The sequence below is a fragment of the Lottia gigantea genome (assembly GCF_000327385.1).
Source record: "Lottia gigantea unplaced genomic scaffold LOTGIsca_3, whole genome shotgun sequence".
Lineage (NCBI taxonomy): Eukaryota > Metazoa > Mollusca > Gastropoda > Lottiidae > Lottia > Lottia gigantea.
Window position 1 is genome coordinate 1,196,909 of NW_008708986.1, and position 16,773 is coordinate 1,213,681.

The 16,773-nt window shown below is 33.2% G+C and overlaps 1 protein-coding gene across 1 annotated transcript; it reads left to right on the forward strand.

Annotated features, from left to right (window-relative positions):
- Positions 1-11,089: 11,089 nt before the first annotated feature.
- On the forward strand, positions 11,090-12,404 carry LOTGIDRAFT_153172 (hypothetical protein; the record flags this gene model as incomplete). Its single annotated transcript, XM_009057099.1, has 2 exons — positions 11,090-11,105; positions 11,746-12,404. 2 exons carry the CDS (start codon positions 11,090-11,092, stop codon positions 12,402-12,404), a joined length of 675 nt encoding a protein of 224 aa, XP_009055347.1.
- Between the last annotated feature and the right edge of the window lie 4,369 nt (positions 12,405-16,773).

Below are 16,773 nucleotides of genomic sequence, written 5' to 3' on the forward strand. Positions count from 1 at the left end.
ACACATGTACTAATTGAGTTGTTATGTATACATCGTAAATATTCCCTAATAAGAACAATTATCATAAACAAAAGCATCAGGAATAAAGAAATCTCTGGATAGCCAAAATTGGAAAAGTACGTACTTTACCTACTGTTAATGTTAAGTTTGCTATAATTTTTATGATAATGGTTTGATGTGATTTGTGGTTAGAATCCCATGTTTATGGTAGATACCTGTCCTCTTCCATGTAATCAGAAGTGGTTAATGGTCTAAATAGTCATAAGCTTTCACAGAACACAAACTTTATGAGGTTGTGATCTTTGTAAGGTCGACGGTCTAGAATGCCCGTTTATCGAATCTATCACATATATATGTTAATAATGGACCTCTCATTAGTCTTCAATACCCAGACAAATAGTTACATTGAGCGGAAATGTGTGGGTGCAAAAGGGGATGTTTTACTCATTTATTTTTATTTAATCTTCTTCATAAGTTACCATCTCTCTTTAAATCTTTTTCACTTACAAATGGCTTGAAGGCACTTAAATATGTCTTCTGAAATCTGTAAAAGGTTCCTATTAAACACTGAAACAGAGTGGTTTATAAGGTTTTCATAATTTCGTTGTTTGTTATTATTGTAACAAAAGTAGTACCATACGGTCAATTAGCGAGACGGGAAGAGTATGACCTAAAGAATGAAGTCTTTGCATTTAAAAAGTCGAACACTTAATTCTGACATTTTCAACTTGTACTCTATTAAAGAAACGATAAAATCTTTATTAAGATATCACATGTTTTTATAGATTCCATTACTAGGCTATTTATTTTAATACTTGGTATTCAAAGAGACGACATTTACATCCCACGGTAACTTTCAATTCAGAAATTCAATGATACGAGGGGTGTTTATGAACTCGATTCGGGAAGTTAACTTGGTGAAATAACTTTATTTCAAAATATCATGTAACTGCAAAATAGAAGCACATCTTACACATAATTTTTACGAAGCTGCTAAAGGGATCGAAATGCATCTAACACGTTTATTTTAATTTCTTCTCTTTATCCCCACTTATCAATTCCCCCTTTTCATTATTATTGGAAGAAATGTAAAATTTAACATTTTTCAGAATAATGTATACAGTTTGTGGCAATTAAATGTGTACACACGAAATATTTTGAATCATTTGTTCTTTAACTGACTGCTTTGTCATTTTTGACGATCGCAAGACAAACACCAAATGAAGTGGTTCATGCAATACAACTTGGGAATCTTATGAACAATAAGGCAAGCTAAGGAATGAAGAATAACAGAAGAATACCATATATTACTGTTTATGGCCCCCGTAAAAAGCCTACAATGAAATGTAAGAAATCTAAAACGATATTAACAAAGATTGATTCACTGATATTAATGAAATATTTTGAAAGTTTTTCATACACAAATCGTATTAAGACATCACCAATCATAAAGTTTATGACGGGAACAAAGCGTGTGCCTTTCAGACGCCAAATGGTCTTGTTGATATCAATTTAAACATTTGCCAATAGCCCAAGTTCAGATCCAGACTAATAAATATAGTTGCTGATAACAGTTACGACACCTCTTTTGTTCGATGAAGGTACTTCTAGTTCTGATGGTGCCATCACCATTTACAATCAATTGTTGATAGTCAATACATAATCGTCTTTCACTATCAATTTTATTGACTGCAACTACTGGACAAGACAAACTAGTCAACGTAGTTATAAATGGCCTTTATTTATTGGAATCTAAGACTATCATTTAACAAATTGAAGATGATGTCGTAAACATAGGTCAATTTGTCTTTTAAAAAAGGCTTTTATGTCCCTCTTTTTCATGAGGATTTTCATATTACGACACAGTTATTGGTTCACTTTATCATATGTTCACGTTACAGACGTAGACGTTGGAATTTTCTTATTTTCATTTGCGCTTTTAAACGCCGAAAGAGATGTGTATCTTTAAGGTATAGCTGATTATTAGGGTAGAAGTTTATGAGGGTGAAGGTTATTTCCTTGACTTACTTTGTATAATTAATACCCATCACACTTTGGGTAACCTCTAATATTAATTGATTTTCAATATAGCTTTGTTTTACTGTTTTCCTTAAGAACAAAGACATTTTTTGGATCAAAAACTATACCACAATAAATGATCGTAATTAGGATTTCAGATTTTATTTGAACGTCAATTTACTTCATTTTTATTTCAATTTCTTTATCTAAAATTGTTAACGAAGTCTATAGAGACCAGCTTACCCTGCCTAATGATTTATTTTATACTGTTATATTTATTTAGTTGTCATTAAAACTCATTGGATTACAGAATAATTGGATTAATGGCGACAATCTCTCTAATGAAGAATTTGGTTTAGTCATATAATGAGTAATAGTTACTTATATTCGTAAGAGCTAAAAATGTTTTTTTAGTACAGTTATTGATTTGAATCGTGAATGAATCTTCTGAATAAAGTAAGATTTGAAAGTCTTGTCAAAATTTATACACCCTTCATTGTTGGTTACAGTGCATGCTAACTTCAAGCGTCTTTTACTGAATTATGTCGAGAAAATCTTAAAACTAAGACCATATGTCTGCTAATGGTCAATAGTCCAATAATAGCCTTATTTATGACTACTATCTGGACATTTGACCACTACAATCGTGATTTATATGTTGAGTGCTCTGGTCATCACCAGCTAGCTGGCATAAACTGATTGATAATCTGATCAAGATAATTGGGATGACCATTCAGTTTATCTGACCCTTGTCTTTATTCCACTTGAAACATATTTGTTTTATGACGCGAATGCCAAATTCACAGATCATTTGATACTCACGCAATTCATTCAGTTTTGATCGTGGCACGTTTTTTAATTGTTATTTCTGTGAGTAATGATTTATTTCCATGATTAATTATTAATTTTCATGATTAATGATAAATTTCGATATTAATGAAGGAGCTCCATAGAGTTAGTATGGCCAAATAGCCAAATATAACTAATGTCATGAAAAACCAGTGACTCAGCTAGATGAATGGGGTCCGTGCGTTGGGCCCATCCCCCGGGGATATTTTTAAAGACTCGTCCATAAGTAATTAAATGCCTGTTAATGTAAGATTTAAATATTTTCAGTCTGTAGTTAATGCTATTTCTCTCATTTATCTATGGCTGGTACATTACATTTTTTATTTGGCATTTTTTCTTAGATTGGGAGACAATGTGAAACACGGCGAATCCTGGGGCATTTCGACAAAGCATATCAACAAAGCTATGAAATGCAATGATTAAGTATGATCCATATTGGAAAACACAATCAAACCCATCATGACTACATTCTTCAAAGTCAAACATTTTTTTCCTCCATCTGTCTTCTTACATTAAAGAAATGGTTTGTCTTCTAAATTGTTTTGTCCTGTTTCATTCGGTTTTTAAAAGTCTATGATAAATCGGAATGAAATATCTGTCAGTAATGCTTGCTCTTAACATTAAAAAGATAAAGTGGATTGCGTAAGTTGCGTTTATTAAGTACTACAAAAATAAATGGGCATTAAGTTATTGTTGTAAATTATTATATTTTTTATTTCTACTTTATAACGATTACTCTGAATACTTGAGTTTACCTTTTATTTCCATCGAGTTTAGACCAAAAGGACTAAGAAACACAGTTTTCTAAACTTTATATTAAATGTACCGATGTATACTTTAAATTTCTGCTTGAACCATTCTGATTTCTGTTATAGAATACAATAATTAACAGAATATGATATAACTAATACATTAACCCAATGGTTAACCCTATTGGTGAGTGGTAAATTCTACACTACTTATATGAAAGATCATGATGGGCAATTTAGATGTTACTCATTGAAGTAAAGAGTATCTATCCCCTGTTACACAAATTCCTACCTCTTTTTTAGAAAACGAAATATTATTTTCACATTGTTGTCGCCATGACTCTTTTTTACAAATGTTATAAACATAACTCAAAATATATCATGTAAATTGACGATTATTGGCTACTTTAGTACAACATAACGATAGACTTGGCGGTAAAGGTAAAAATATATAAACATTTGATTGTTTTGCAGTTGCATTCACTCTGATAATCGTATCACATCAGTAATAAATTATCATCTTTTGTTTCCATGATAAATGAAAATTGAAATTCCTGATTAGATGATAAATTCATGTCCTCATTAATTAACCTTCAAATTTCTGAAACCGGATCTCGACTGTTGTAGTTCGGAAACAATTGAATAATGTTTGAACCTAAATGGATTGAAATTAGATATCTATGTCTCCTGGTTTCCTGGAACTGGCCTACGTCCTACGTACAACCTTATGATATTCTAATTCTAATATTCTAATTTTAGAACTTAGTTCGGATTCGGTAAAATTGAACTATGAACTTTTCACTTCATTTTCCCGATGCTTGTTCATGCTTACTAAAAACTAGCAGGGGCTCACAAAATGATTTCCATACGCTTCCCGATAAGGTTTGCGTCCTTGATCTGTAAGTGTAGGCGAAAGGTGAAAGAATAGGCAAACATCCTCTCAGCGCACACCACGCATTGTTCCTTATTTCATTTCTTAGTTTTTCGTAACAATGGGTATATATGAAGGTAGACAAGCACACCTCCACAATCGCTTAATTGTTGATTACTAAGGGATCGATTCACGGACCATTTCTAAATTATCAATTAAAGCACATTAAAGGTTATGAACTGTTTCTAAAAAGTTCAACTCGTATTTTAATAAAGACTGTAATGAAATGTTAACAAGTCGTTAAAATTGTTTGATATTTATTCTGGTTGGCAGATCAGCAATTATTAACAATACTATTTCTGTTTTTAATTCATTAATTATTTACATGACGTCATGTTTCAATTTCTTTTATCTTACGTCATGCAGAAAAAGAAGATAGATTGGTAAAGAAACGCTAATAACGAATTAAGTTATTGAATTTGCTGTGTCTGTAGGCGATAAGCTTTAACTCGAATTGCTTAATTAACCTCCGGAAGTTAGATAGTTTTTGTAACCGGATTTTAATTCATTTCAATCCATCATGGATGTATAGACTCTGTCATCAAACAATAAAAACTATTCTACCAATTGGCATTGTTCCTTTCTTCGTGAAAGTGACTACACTTGCTTCTAATTTACCGAAATATATAGGGGTTTTTTTTATCTCATTGATGTGCAAGTGTCAACTTATAACTCTTAACATTGCGTATCACAATACGTAATATACTCGTTTTATCTAAATGATTAATCATCCAACGATTTCAATAACAGTATTTGACGTGTTTTTAGACAATTTAATTTTTGCAGAAAACCATTGTGGGAGTCTGGTAAACCTTTGCGGAAGCCTGGTAAACCTTTGCGAGAGTATCGTACAATACCATTCTAGTCAAATTTTTTTTTAACGTATCTTTTAGATACCCACAATTATTAAGGAACACGCAATTATAATAATGTAGGCTAATACGTGAATAACAGAACGATTGAAACACGTTTCTAGAGTGAAGTTGTTCTATTCAAGCATCCACATTCGCAAGTTAAAAGAAATCAACATAATAAAAACTTTGAAAATATATTGTAGTCTTATATGTATGAATCGCAAATGAAAATATTAATTTATCTCACTGAGAACATTCGTTACATTCAAGCATCTAATTAGACTATTTTGGTTTTGGTTATATCGTAATAGATAATTCTATACACGTGCTTTACGAGAGTAGACTACGGTAGATCTTGATTTCACACGTGACAGCAAACTATTTATTGTAATTTACATTCATTTTTTTTCTAGACATACATAAATATTTCACTTGATATCTAATATTGAGATTAGATGCTTTCAATTGGCCGTATTTATTTGCTTAAGGCGTTCAACCCGATGAAACTATAACAATTAGCGTGATTTAGACCGACAAGAATACATTTGGTGATGATTGAACAGACAAAATTGACATCTGCACCTTCAAAGACGCTTTGCTTTTCATTTAGTATATTTTTTCATGTCAGTAATCAGGAAACGTTTTGTGAGTGTTTATGTCTGGGCATTAACAATTAGATCGTCAATGTCTTTAAATATAATCATACGAAACTGTCTTTGCTGATAATTGAATTACGGATCACTACTCAAAAGAATATATTACCGTTGCCCGACAAATCTATCCGTTCCGCGCGTCGGTAAGGAGGTCATCACATCTGCATATCACGTCCGAGGAATGGGTAGGGCCAGATTTGTTGGCCTAACATTACCATTATTGATAATAGGCTACAATCTCTAAATTCTCAACAGATATGAATCCCTGGTAAAATTATTTTGCGAAATAACTTGTTATGTGGGGTGTCATATAATTATTAGCCACTGTGAGATTAAATTGCTGATCGAAATATTTCAACTCAAACACGTTACCGAGCTATGGAGCCAAACTCATTTACAGAGCCACGCATCCAAAATACATTACAAAAGCCGTGTAACCAAACCTTTAACAAAGTTATATGATCTGCTCTGTTGGCTGAAACAGTATGTGCCCAGCGACACTAGTAAAGAATTGATATAAGTAATTCTCAAAAGCATTATTGTTTTTTTTACTGTACTTAAGTACTATTTACATCAGGAAAAGGACAATAGTTATCATTAATAATTAGTAACTATAATAGTACTATAACAAACAATACGCGAGGGATAAAACGTTATATTAGTATACTAACTCTAATATCGAGCAAGTTATGGGAATTTGATGTTTGCTTTGATTACTATGATAGTCCGTTTCTAACATAATTCTTCTCTACTCAAACAGGAAACTTAGAAACTTAGTCTAGATAGATAGATAGATAGATAGGTGGATAGATCGACTGTGAAAGTTAAGCTTGCAATCCGAAATAGATCAAGCTTGGCGAAACTGTCGAAGTACTGATAGTCCTATTCTTGGACAAAGCCTCATGGCAATTGGTCATTTGCAAATATACAAATAATACAAAGAATACAAATAAATCAATGGAACAGTTCGATTACAGGTTACCAAACTTTGTGAAATTGTTTGCACAGCCTTGGTGATGTTTTTGGATCTCTTTTGCTATTACTTTTGGATTGTTAGCACTATATTTTGATTCTAAAAGGTATCACATCTACTAAGATTAATTAGGTTTCGTTCTGAAACATGAATGCCCAGCGTGAGAGACAATGAAACATATCATAATATATTGTCCAATATAGTTATTATAATACATGAAGATCTTAGTTATTAAGTCAGGTGCCCTAGTAACTTAATACCATGACTGCGTGACGCTTCCTGTCAATACAATAGAATATAACATTTTTTGTTTCCTGTGACGGATTGCAGTCACTATTCACGATTTTGACATTTTTCCATTGTCCACTGTCTATGTTTAAAAAAAATTGACCCAACAAAACATTTGACGTGTTGATTTGAATTTTCGTTTATACAATCGATTGCGACTCTCAGGTATAAGAAATCTGAAGAAAAGCTACAGAGTGCACCAGGTAACCTTGAAGGCGATTCCGAGAATAACTCCGTAAAGCATTACTGGCCCGTTACATGCTTCGGTGGACTCACCTGAAGTTTCGTGATTTTAAGGTAAAAGTCAGAAACCTACCGAAGATCTAATTTCTAAAATTATAGGTTTCAACTTATAAAATACTTCTCCTCCTTGTAGATCTGAGAGCTGACCTGGGCATATCAACCTTTGACTAATTTAGATCACAGAACTCTATGTACCTAACTTAACTATGATAAGAGAAGCTCACCCAATCTGTATTCGAAGGTGGGAAATATAATATATACCATTCTCTGAATAAGTTTAATCACTTACATTAAATCACGATTTTTTCTATTTCAGAACATTCAAAATGCCCCAGGTCGGAGATAAAATATGGAATATGGTCACAGTACTGTCTCTTTTATTAGTCTTTTGTTTGGGTTAGTATACTATTTATTTCATTCTAATATTTTAGAATATGAGGATGAATTCTAGGATGCTATTTTGCACCATTCCACTCACATGATTGATTCGGTTACTAAACCTATTACAAAAACAATCCAAACCAAATGCTATAGTGATGATTTTTGTAAAAGGAAAGGACATTAAATGTCGGAAGGGAAATCGGTATGCGACAAAGAAGTTGTAAGTGTTCCAGTACAGAAGCTTAAATCTGAAAAAAAATCTACCGGTCATATATTTTTTCTTAAATAAGCAAATACCACCTACAGCGGGGATTCTATGGTGTTCTCTTGGTTTGTCACTCAAGGGGATTGTATAAGAACATAAAACAGACTTGGTAAAATTTAGCATTAGCCTTCCCTCGAATACGTCAAGTTCAGCAGTGTGCTAGGATTTTCTGTCAACAAGTAGGAGAAAGTAGACAATATGGAAATATAATAGAGATGACACGGGTTCAGTCTGTATTCATATTAATCAAATTATCTATAATTCCCGACGATGCCAGAAACACACTACATTCATCAGAAGTCTTTTCAAAATGGCTGCCCCCTCCAGCACCATTCAATAGACATGTCAAACCTTTCAGAAATGACATGTATGACAAACATCTTCAATATTTTCTTTCAATTTTCCTATGAATGAAGACAATTTTTACAACTTTACGATAAGATTTCCATAATTGTTAAACACAAGAGAAAAAATGAAATCAAACATATTCTTTCAACCAAATTCCGAGATATTTCCACAGTATATCGCCTGATATGGCATGGAAAATAATCAAAGACCGAACTTGATTAATTTGAACCGAGTAAACCTGTCAAAATAAATGACACTTGAATTATATGAATGATTAATAAGATGCATTAAGTAAATATAATGATAACAACTTTATGACAAGGACTATAAGCCGGAGTTATGTTCTTTTGACGTGCTAGTTGGCAATTAATGGTTTGAAATTCAGAGCAAGGAACAACTTGACATCTCAAGTACAAACATCCGGCTGCAAAATGAATGGTTCTGCTTACTGCAGTGGTATATTTCACAATTCATCATCGACCTTCAATTTGGAAAATTGTCCAATCAAACACGGTTTTTCGGTTGCAATCACGTTCCGTTGCTGAAAATTATAATCTTCAAGTTGAGTTCAAAGTAATAGTTCACAAATAAAAATGAAAGTTTTTGTATGAAGATGGCTTTTTTCCGAGCACTGAAGGTTCAGCAAGTTTAAAATATGACATCCGTTGAAATTTTTCGCATCATGGGCTTGTGCCGTTGATGACGCTAGAGAATCAAAAGATGATTGAAGAAGAAAGACGAGTAGCTACTGCACTCAAAACAAAGTATCATTTTTCACATTGGAATACGTTACCTTAATTAATTTTTATATCAATATGCGGCGCAGAAGGGCGTAAAACTCCATTTCCCTTATTGTGTATTGATAACCGGGCTGTTTATAAATATCAATAACGGACAATATCCTGTATTACGTCTGATATTGTTTATATAACAGATTATTATCTAATTTAATAATATAACAATCACATTCTTTATATCTTTCAATAACAGTTATACACTTTCATCTTCTTTCTAATCTTCATTACGCCTTTCAGCACGATATGATTCAATTAATTTTCCCAATACGGTTGCCAAAGAGGCTTATTTTCTATAATATTTTAAAGCTAGGGAAAGAGGGTTAAAATTGAGCGAAATCACTGAAAAACTTAATGTCTTAAGTATCTTCAACACGTTCTTTCGTATCTGGAACTACTATTCATATGATATAACTCCATTTACATCTTAAACCATGTGTTACCAATTTCAATATATTCAAGGATACTTATTGCATAGTTTAAAGGGACATGCCGCTTTTTTTGGATCAAATTTGTGAAAAATATACGCCGAAATGTAGCGAAATGTGTCCTTTAACGTATCTGAAAGTTTTAATTAAAAAAACGCCAAAAATATTTAAAAATATTAAGTATGGTTTATAAGTTTGTTCTGCTTTTTAGAAGCTTTTAGAAAACTAGTGTACTGATTTGAGTAAAATAAACGCCTAATTGTAGAGAAATATGTCTACTACGTATTCGAAAGCTAACGAACCATTAAAGACCCACATACCAAAACTAGGTCAATCTGCTTAATTAACAATCGGTACTCTCCGTTTTTACTTAATCCTTTTAAAACAAATTCAGTTTTAACGACATATTTGTAAGTTGAAAATGATGTAATTAAATGTACTGTGTATTAAGTAAATAAAAAAAACATCGCTTTTTTTCTATTTTGGAAACATATTCGTTGAAATTTTAAATTTGTCGGTTGGTATTTAGCTGTTTTGGTAATGTTCGGCTGTGAAAAGGCACACGTAGAGTTACCCCCTCATGCAAATTGTGAGGCCTGTTAATCTTTATTATATGACCGCTTGATCATTTGAATTCCTTCGTAAATGGCTAATTACGAGTTAATTATTGGCTTTTGAGACAAATTGGTATTTTTCCCAATCATAAGAACACCTCCACTTTCGATTTATACAAGTATTAGCCGTCCCATAATGGTATATATTAAATAAATAAATGAAAATAAGGGAACCCAGTTTTAAAGCACATTTAAACATATAATTAAATTGAAGCATTTAAAAGCACATACAGTTGAATTGAAACATAATATTTAAAGGGATTGTAAAGTGGTTTTCTGTTTTTTATGTGAATCGGGGACACAGATAGAATCAATTTGCACCACTCCGATTTTCGTTTAGACATCTGTGGTTCCTGCAGTTCCACTAAAACTAAGTGCTTGGTGACGTCACTAATCGTAAATATATGCTTTATTACACAAGGCCCTTCGCGATTAGTGACATCATCAAACACTAAGTTTTAGTGCACCACAGATGTCTGATTGAAAATTTATGTGATGCAAATTAATGCTATCAGTGTCCCCGATACACATAAAAGTTTCAGAAAACCTCTTTTCAATGCCTTTAACAAAGTATATCGATATAAAAAGAAACTAATCTAACCAAGTCTTCTTAAAAGATACAGGCTTAGAAGTTAAAGTATTATCCAAACCTAGCTTGGCATATCTAAAACCCAACGGATTGTTATCTTTGAAGCACAAAATGGAATTCTTGAAGGGTTTGTTTGTACAAAAAAAAAACATTTTGTACGTAGTAAAAGGGAAAATTTCTTGGCACCATTCCGATTTCCTGACCGAATTCTGATTCTGAAAAATGAAATTAAATGAAATGAATTGAGCTTTACGTCCTACTTTTCTGCACTCTGATTCTGAAAAGAAAACCATATTACGACTTATTTTTTGAAAATATCTAATTGTTTGAATAGTGTGTATATCCGATACATAAACAAAGGTTTAGAATCCCTTTAATGTCAATGAACTAGTTACTTATTGAGTTACCTACTTTTTCTGAACCTTGTATTATATTAAAAACTATACGAAAACAATTGTAATCGGAATAATATTGTATATTTTTGATATGAAAAATGGATTAATTCTCTTAGATTGAAATTATTCTCTAAGCATAACATTTTTTTTTGCATTGACTTTCAGACTTCAATTATTATAAGAAATTTAAAAGTTATGTCTTAGTCGATCCTCATAGTGTAAATACGGCGGATCAACAAGCAGCCTTATGTTTTTTTTTTAAATTAATTTATTCTAGTGTAATTAAAGTATGTTAGTTTTAAAGTGTCAACAATATATTGACTTTATTTCGTCAAAAGTAGATATTCATGGGTTCTGTTTCTTCTTCTTCAGCAGAAGATAGTCAACAAGCAGCTGCAGATAAAAATGATATTTTAGATCGAGAAACGAGATTGAACCCCAAATTTTCACACCGTTTTGTTGGTAAACGATTCTCCTCGGATGACGATATCGAACTTGCGAGAAGATTGAGCGCCAAATTTCAGCATCGATTTGTGGGGAAAAGACTTGCAGATGAAGATTCCGAAGAACTGGTCGATCCCGAGGATAAAAGAGCACCAAGTTTTACACACAGATTCGTTGGCAAACGCTACAACCCTAAATTTCAACATCGATTTGTCGGTAAAAGATTAGCTGATGATGCATCAGATCTGCTTGAGTCATTGGAACAGCTTGAAGATGGTGATGACGTAGACAAGCGAGCCAATCCACGATTCTCACACAGATTTGTTGGGAAAAGACTCTCTAATTACATCAGTCGTAGATACAGTCCACGATTTACTCACAGATTCGTCGGTAAAAGATTATCAGAGGCACTTCAACTCCGTCTCAGTCCGCGATTCGGATACAGATTCGTTGGTAAAAGATATAATCCTAAATTCAACCATCGCTTTGTTGGGAAAAGAAGTGAAATGAACGACAACATGGCTGACGAGAGCGGCAGTGACCCTGAATTATACTCAATTCAAGGACTTGACAACCAAGTGTTATAGAGACTACAGCCAGAGTGAATCTAGATATATAAATTGCAATATTTTTAAATGATAGCTATTTCATATAACTGTGATCGGCAATAATATTCTTAACAGAGAAATCCTTCAAACATTCCGAGTGTTATAATGTAAAAAAAAAATCTATAATTTTCAAATAGAAATCCAATTAAAGTCTAATTTTAAAATTCTTCAATCTATAAAATATAGAACATATCAGCTTTTATTGTTTTAGTTTTTGTATTTTGTGCACGACATATCAAACGTTGGCAATTATTTAATTGGCAATTTACATAAAATCACAGCTTTAATAATGAAAAACTTGAGTCTATGACATTTGTAGGCCTTTAAAAATGCATAGACCTAGATCAGCCAAATATAGCAGTGCTTGTTAGAACAAAATGAGATAATTATATGTGTTTCGAAACACGAGAACTAAAAGACGGCAAGTTAAAGTCACTTAACTAGAAGGTTATAGGTATCATATTTTTGAGGATTGATAAATTGTTACAGATTTGTTATAGATGTTCAATTTTACTATTTCAATACAGCTTTAACAGTTGTTGAGTTGAGAATATTTTATCATATAAAGCTCGATCTGTATTCTGTATGTAATTTTCTGGATTATAAAATATAAATATATTGTTTGATTTTACTGTATACTTTTACCCCTCTCAAAGTCTCGACACTGTCGTCTGACTCGTGTTCCCGTTTCTTAATGTACATTATGCATCGTTCCATGGGATGGCCACAGTGTCTTGGTTTCTCCGACTGCCCCGACAGGTCATTTTGAGTCTTGATATTCGCGAATTGGAAAGCACGTTTTCTTGACGCTAGCTGCAACAAAAATTGGGATATTCTCATTTTGGGGCCATTTATATCATAAGACTTTAGAAAGCAAATGTTAAGCTCCAATGTGTCAAGTTAAATCGTGAAGTAAAGTAAGCTCACCATGTTATTTCATTTTAGATTTACATGTGAGTGGAGATTATGTCGGTGTTTGTATTTTCGACTTTCTGTTTTTAAAATATGAATTTTCAACTTGATCTATGCTATACCATTAAAATCCTGGATTCATATTTCAACAGAATTGTAAAATAATACTGATTTCTATATATGATAGAAACTAGTCCTCATGTCAGTCAAGACGTGTTAAAAAATAAGTGATATTTCACAGACAAAATAATAAACGGTTAAATTGCAAGATAGTCCTAGATCTGTGAAGGTTGGATTAAAGATGGATTTCCTATTCATTTGGATTTTTTAGTGTCAAATTTAGCAAACTATGTGCTTATTCGGTGTTTCTAATGAATTATCATGTGCTTTTTAATCATCATGTTCTTTTTGCATTAATTAAGAGTTTTAACCAATCATAAATGTCCATGTATGTACATACATAATGAAAATAAGGGAACCCATCTTTAAACATAAATAAGGCATAGGTTTAAAGTCTACATACATAATGAAAATAAGGGAACCCATCTTTAAACATAAATAGGGCATAGATTTAAAGTCTAGTATGTTTCGGACTATTTTGACCTCACAAAGCACGTGTTGAATCATAACTTACTTCCCAATCTTCAAAAGGTGGACATACGCAGATAAGTTGTGATAACGTTCGTTTTTTCAATTTCATTCCTATACTTTCATTCTTAAAAATATCATTGCCGGTCTGTGCGACTCAACTAAATAGAGTATTTGGGAAGCTAAATTTATTATAAGGCGCCAATTAACAATGCATTCTTTTAGACGACTCGTGACTCGAACTACATTTGTAGGTTATTATTCTATATTTGTCGTAGTATATCATGGAGTATTAATTGCCTTGTTGGTTTTACCATCATGGACGTCATTGTAAACTTACAAATTTAAATTTGAAATCGATGAACACCTTGAACACACAGACTTGCCAAATACTTACCACGAAGCTCTTCGACAGCTGAACGCACTTTTTCTGTCCTAAAACGAATCAAATCTCAAATACTCGAATATGGCGTGGTGTGGCACCATACAGGGTATGCTTACTCTTCTAGACATCCAATACCACTTTTCATTGTGAAACACTTGATTGATGTACTTCCTCATGTGAAAGGTTCTATAGCTTTTCGCCAATATAATATATTGTTTGGATTTTGGGTTTCGTTTTTCGTTTGGTGTCCACATTGCTCCTTCCCATTTCGTCCCTAAACTATTCCCTTTTCGTCCCTTCTCCGTGTCACCCCTTTCCCATAACACCCCCTTCTCCAATTTTCGCCTTTGCCAGTTCAGTTCGCCCCATAGCCATTTTGTCCCTTCCTTTTCTATAATTAGACCACAAAATAAATTATGATCGTTCCGATTTGACAAAATGGGAAAGGGGCGAAATGGGAATAAGGGTCAAAATGGGAAGGGGGCAAAACCGGACAGGGGCGAAATGAAAAATGGGGGTGAATGGGAAAGGGGCAAAACAAAAAAGGGGCGAATTGGCAAGGGACATAATGGGAAGTGGCGAAATGGGAAGGGGCAAACTGGGAATAAATTGGGGCGAATTGGGGAGGGGCGAAATACGTTAGTACGTGGTTTATTTACCCTCCATGCAAGACCGATTAGAGGGGCTGCTCCTGATGACGCATTCGGGCAAGGGCCTCAAGAATAACCCTGTTAGATTGGTTTGGGAAAACGCTAGAAAAAATTCCATGAAATCAAAACGTTACACCAGTCATTTCTAATACAATCTATTGGCTTGGTGTACTTCATTTAATTGCGTTTATGGACGCTTGTCAAAAGTCATTCTCGATTCCTGGCGATCCCAACTGCGCCAACCGTACAATATCTGACGCTCCCTGGACACTTCTACCAGAGCCATATGGCTCTGTCTTACACCACGCTTGGGGCATGGCGACCTTAACATGCTCTGAGCTAATTTTCCGTTGCCGTAGCAGCTCAGTTAGGACGACTTTCTGGTGAGACAGAGTTGGAGCTTTGAACTTATTCTAACACTGAACTGAGCAATATTCTAATTCTATGCTCCGATGCAAATTGTAGTCCCTACATCTTAATGGGTCACATTATCAAGGGCATAAACTAGAACAATCATGATAATTTCATTGGCGTGCTCTTTGCAATCCGGTCATTATTGCTAATCCCAGTATATTGCCATTGTTAAGAGCAACAACTGCCAAATAAAATAATAAGCAAACGATTAAAGAATGTATACAAATCTAGTCTTGAACATCTATATCGTTGATAACAACAATCTTAATCTTTCGACCTGATAACCTCTTCATCTACAATTTGACACTACGGGGACCCACCCTAGGCACACCATAATGAAAATGGAGCTTAAGAAAAAAAGTAAATGATATGGAGGATGGTCAGGTCAAGAGCAATAAGTCAGAAACTACCAAACAAAATATTTATGATACCGAATCTCATTTGATACTGACAATTACGCTCTAAAATATGGAGTCAGTATTCACACTGATAAGATTTTTTAATTATACAGTGCCCACAATAAGTGTGGGTGTTTAACAACAAAACGCGGTGAAGAGCAATTATCATATTTTGTAACATAAATTGCATCATTTCCTTTGATGTTTTTTTTTTCAAAAATAAATCGCTTAAAATGTGTATTCGGGGAAAACCATGGTCTCTTATCAGCAATTTGTTGTTGTACCATACTCTGATAACTAAACATGAAAGCCAGAATAGAATCTGAGAGGAAAGTAGGTGGAGCATAGGTGTGCTACAACCAGTAATTCATTTTTATGTTATCGTGCGGCTAAAGCTTCACCCTTTTTTTAACAAAACTCATGACTTGCACGAGCTTTTATTTCATTGGATAAAATGGTAACGTGAACAATGCAGTATTAAGTTCAAGCAATCATTTTACTTGTTGTTATTTATAACTCTATGGTTACAAGACCACTTGTTTTACTCATTAAAGTTTTTAAACAAACTCATTCGTAACTCAATTCATGTAACTCGTAAGAACCGTGGTATATACTACATAATCTTGCAATCTACATAAGCAATAAATTAATGACTAGCAGATCTGAGAATAGTCGAATAGTTACCAGTCGTAATGCTTGGTGTTACATAATATTAAAAGGTAAAATTCCATGACAGTCGTAACTCGATAAATTGAAGGCCAGCAACTATTGATGGAGTTGATTTTCCAAAAGAAACGGGACGTAGTTGCTCGTTCACCAAGTGAACCACAGAGTACGTACGTAAAAGTACAAGTACGTAAAATTCAATTTTATTTAATTTGAATTGGTTTACGTGTTGTGAGATACTTGCATTTATCAAAAAAAAAAAAAAAAAAAAAAAAATCTTTGGCGTCATGTGTATGATAAGGTTATAAAATACGTTTTTGCATAGTAATCAATCA